The 3,499-nt window shown below is 47.8% G+C and overlaps 1 protein-coding gene across 1 annotated transcript; it reads right to left on the bottom strand.

Moving 5' to 3' along the window:
- Positions 1–2,177: 2,177 nt before the first annotated feature.
- On the bottom strand, positions 2,178–2,981 carry LOC138359826 (PWWP domain-containing DNA repair factor 4-like). Its single transcript, XM_069319533.1, has one exon. The coding sequence runs from the start codon at positions 2,979–2,981 to the stop codon at positions 2,178–2,180; it is 804 nt and encodes a 267-aa protein (XP_069175634.1).
- Between the last annotated feature and the right edge of the window lie 518 nt (positions 2,982–3,499).

The following is a 3,499-nucleotide window of genomic DNA, read 5'->3' as shown; positions in this document are numbered from 1 at the left end:
TTGAAACTACTGACGGTCTTGGCCTCCACCACCTTCTCACCTAACTTGTTCCAACCGTCTACCACTCTGTTTACGATACGTGTGCGTTTGCGCGCGCGCGCGCGTGTGTGTGTGTGTGTGTGTGTGCATTATCCTCAATCTCATTAAACACATGACTTGCGCGCGCGTTTCAGAGACTATGCCTAATCGCTTTAGAAATATTAACATAGGGATCATTCACAGCGTAATTATATTCACTAGAGCCTCGAGGATTATATTATACGCATTTATTTAATTACGTATTCGGGTTCAGTTCCTCGCTACCTTTCGTTTACTTTGCGAAAAATATATATCTTAGTTCATTTGTAATGCGACTTGATTTCCTTGAGGCTAAAAAGTAAACTGTATAGCACTTTTAAGTGCTATATAGAAGTGGATTACACAGCACTTAAAAGGGAAAGGTGGAGAGGGAGCTGGGATAGTAGGACGAGGTACAGGAACGGTGCCTAATAACGTAGACTATTGGGGGATCAAGCGCCGACCTTGTGTAAGATTTAAGTCCTTTCCTCTATCTTCTAGGCTCTATCCTATCTATAGACTCTATCCTCTATTTGTTAGGTAAGAGGGCTCGCATGCTGGCTGTCAGCTCTTGTTTTTGTCCAAAGTACATGACTGAGGGTAGACAGTTGAACTATTTAAGGATTCCTCTTGCTGTCTGTCACTACAGCTGTCACTTCAGCTGTCACTTCAGCTGTCACTACAGCTGTCACTTCAGCTGTCACTTCAGCTGTCACTTCAACTGTCTGCGTCTGTTTATTTTTCTTATTACCGCTCTTTTATCTTTCTACAGTGTTTTCCCCTTATGTTCTTCCCACTTTCTGCGGTCTTCCCGTTTTCTGTGTTCACTTCGTGCTCTTTCCACTCTCTATGGCTCTCTGGCTTTTCTATGTCTGGTTTTTCTAATTTCGTCTGGCTCCTGGAGTCGTCCTCGTAGCGTCTGGCTCCTGGAGTCGGCCTCGTAGCGTCTGGCTCCTGGAGTCGTCCTCGTTGCATCTGGCTCCTGGAGTCGGCCTCGTAGCATCTGGCTCCTGGAGTCGTCCTCGTAGCGTCTGGCTCCTGGAGTCGTCCTCGTAACGTCTGGCTTCTAGAGTCGGCCTCGTAGCATCTGGCTTCTGGAGTCGTCCTCGTAGCATCTGTGTTCTTACCATTTATGCATTTTTCTTAACTTCCTGAGCTCTTGTAAAGGTTTTCTGCATTCTTCATCTTTTGTTCCTAGTTATTATTCTCTTTTGTTTCACATTTTGCTACTTTTTACAGTATTGTGTCTTTCGTCCGCTTGTTGAGTCGTCCGTCAACTTGTGTGTCAAGACAAACACAGGACCACCAAACAAACACGTCACCACTTTACAATATGACACTAAAAACACCATATACCCAAACAGGAAGCTCACTGAACAATTTCGAAACTAAAATGAGAGCATGCAAAAAATTCAAATTTAAACAAAAACAGTAAACACTGCACCATTCATACACCACTACACCAAAACACACAACACACACACACACACACACACACACACACACACACACACACACACACACACACACACACACACACACACACACACACACACACACACAGACTTTTTAGTGCCAGAGTGGTTGACAAATGGAATGCATTAGGAAGTGATGTGGTGGAGGCCGACTCCATACACAGTTTCAAGTGTAGATATGATAGAGCCCAATAGGCTCAGGAATCTGTACACCTGTTGATTGACGGTTGAGAGGCGGGACCAAAGAGCCAGAGCTCAACCCCCGCAAGCACAACTAGGTGAGTACACACACACACACACACACACACACACACACACACACACACACACACACACACACACACACACACACACACACACACACACACACACACAGCGTGTGCTCCAAACCTAGTCGTCTCTGGAGCTTCTCGTGAATCATCCATTTATTTCCACAGTTAAATACAAAGAGGGAATTATGCGCTTGTTGGGAAACTTTTATCCCAGTCGTACGGACCTGCATACCAAATTGCAAATCGTTATGTGCGCCGGGAGAGAGTTGGTGCGGGGGGGGGGGGGGGGGGGGTAGAGGCATGCTAAGCGAACGAGGGCTTTTGCAAAGAATGATTAATGATGCATGGGGTCTGGCTTGGCAACATGATGACATTAACAGCTCAAACGACAAATTCTTCGTAGCATCCGGGACGTGTGGTGGTCTCTCCGTAGGGTCTGGGTCGTGGAGTCGTCTTCGTAGCTTCTGGCTCCTGGAGTCGTCTTGTAGCTCATGGCTCCTGGAGTCGTCTTGTAGCTCATGGCTCCTGGAGTCGTCTTGTAGCTCATGGCTCCTGGAGTCGTCTTGTAGCTCATGGCTCCTGGAGTCGTCTTGTAGCTCATGGCTCCTGGAGTCGTCTTGTAGCTCATGGCTCCTGGAGTCGTCTTGTAGCTCATGGCTCCTGGAGTCGTCTTGTAGCTCATGGCTCCTGGAGTCGTCTTGTAGCTCATGGCTCCTGGAGTCGTCTTGTAGCTCATGGTTCCTGGAGTCGTCTTGTAGCTCATGGCTCCTGGAGTCTTCTTGTAGCTCATGGCTCCTGGAGTCGTCTTGTAGCTCATGGCTCCTGGAGTCGTCTTGTAGCTCATGGCTCCTGGAGTCGACTTGTAGCTCATGGCTCCTGGAGTCGACTTGTAGCTCATGGCTCCTGGAGCCGTCTTGTAGCTCATGGCTCCTGGAGTCGTCTTGTAGCTCATGGCTCCTGGAGTCGTCTTGTAGCTCATTGCTCCTGGAGTCGTCTTGTAGCTCATGGCTCCTGGAGCCGTCTTGTAGCTCATGGCTCCTGGAGTCGTCTTGTAGCTTCTGGCTTCTGGAGTCTTCTTGTAGCTCATTGCTCCTGGAGTCGTCTTGTAGCTCATGGCTCCTGGAGTCGACTTGTAGCTCCTGGTTCCATGGCGTTCTGTTCTTAGGGTCTGCCTCATGGTTCCACTTGCTAGTATCTGCTCCAGTAGCCACTATCCTAGATAGTATACATGTATAACTGCCTCTATCGGTTATGGGAGGTTATTTTTCTAGTCTCCAAACCAGCTCAAATGTACCCCTTTCTAGCATAAGAAAGGGTATATACCCCCCTTCAAAACATCTGACTGGAGGTATATACCCCTCCCTTCAAAACATCTGGCTGGAGGTATATACCCCCCTTCAAAACATCTGGCTGGAGGTATATACCCCCCTTCAAAACATCTGGCTGGAGGTATATACCCCCCTTCAAAACATCTGACTGGAGGTATATACCCCCCCTTCAAAACATCTGACTGGAGGTATATACCCCCCTTCAAAACATCTGGCTGGAGGTATATACCCCCCTTCAAAACATCTGGCTGGAGGTATATACCCCCCTTCAAAACATCTGGCTGGAGGTATATACCCCCTTCAAAACATCTGGCTGGAGGTATATACCCCCTTCAAAACATCTGACTGGAGGTATATAACCCCCTTC

The sequence above is a fragment of the Procambarus clarkii genome, chromosome 93, assembly GCF_040958095.1.
Source record: "Procambarus clarkii isolate CNS0578487 chromosome 93, FALCON_Pclarkii_2.0, whole genome shotgun sequence".
Lineage (NCBI taxonomy): Eukaryota > Metazoa > Arthropoda > Malacostraca > Decapoda > Cambaridae > Procambarus > Procambarus clarkii.
The sequence above is the reverse complement of the archived record's forward strand: the minus strand, read 5'-3'. Positions and strand labels throughout refer to the sequence as shown.

Bases quoted from the DNA above. Each gene is read 5' to 3' on its own strand.
- LOC138359826 (XM_069319533.1), bottom strand. From the start codon at position 2,981: ATGAGGCAGACCCTAAGAACAGAACGCCATGGAACCAGGAGCTACAAG.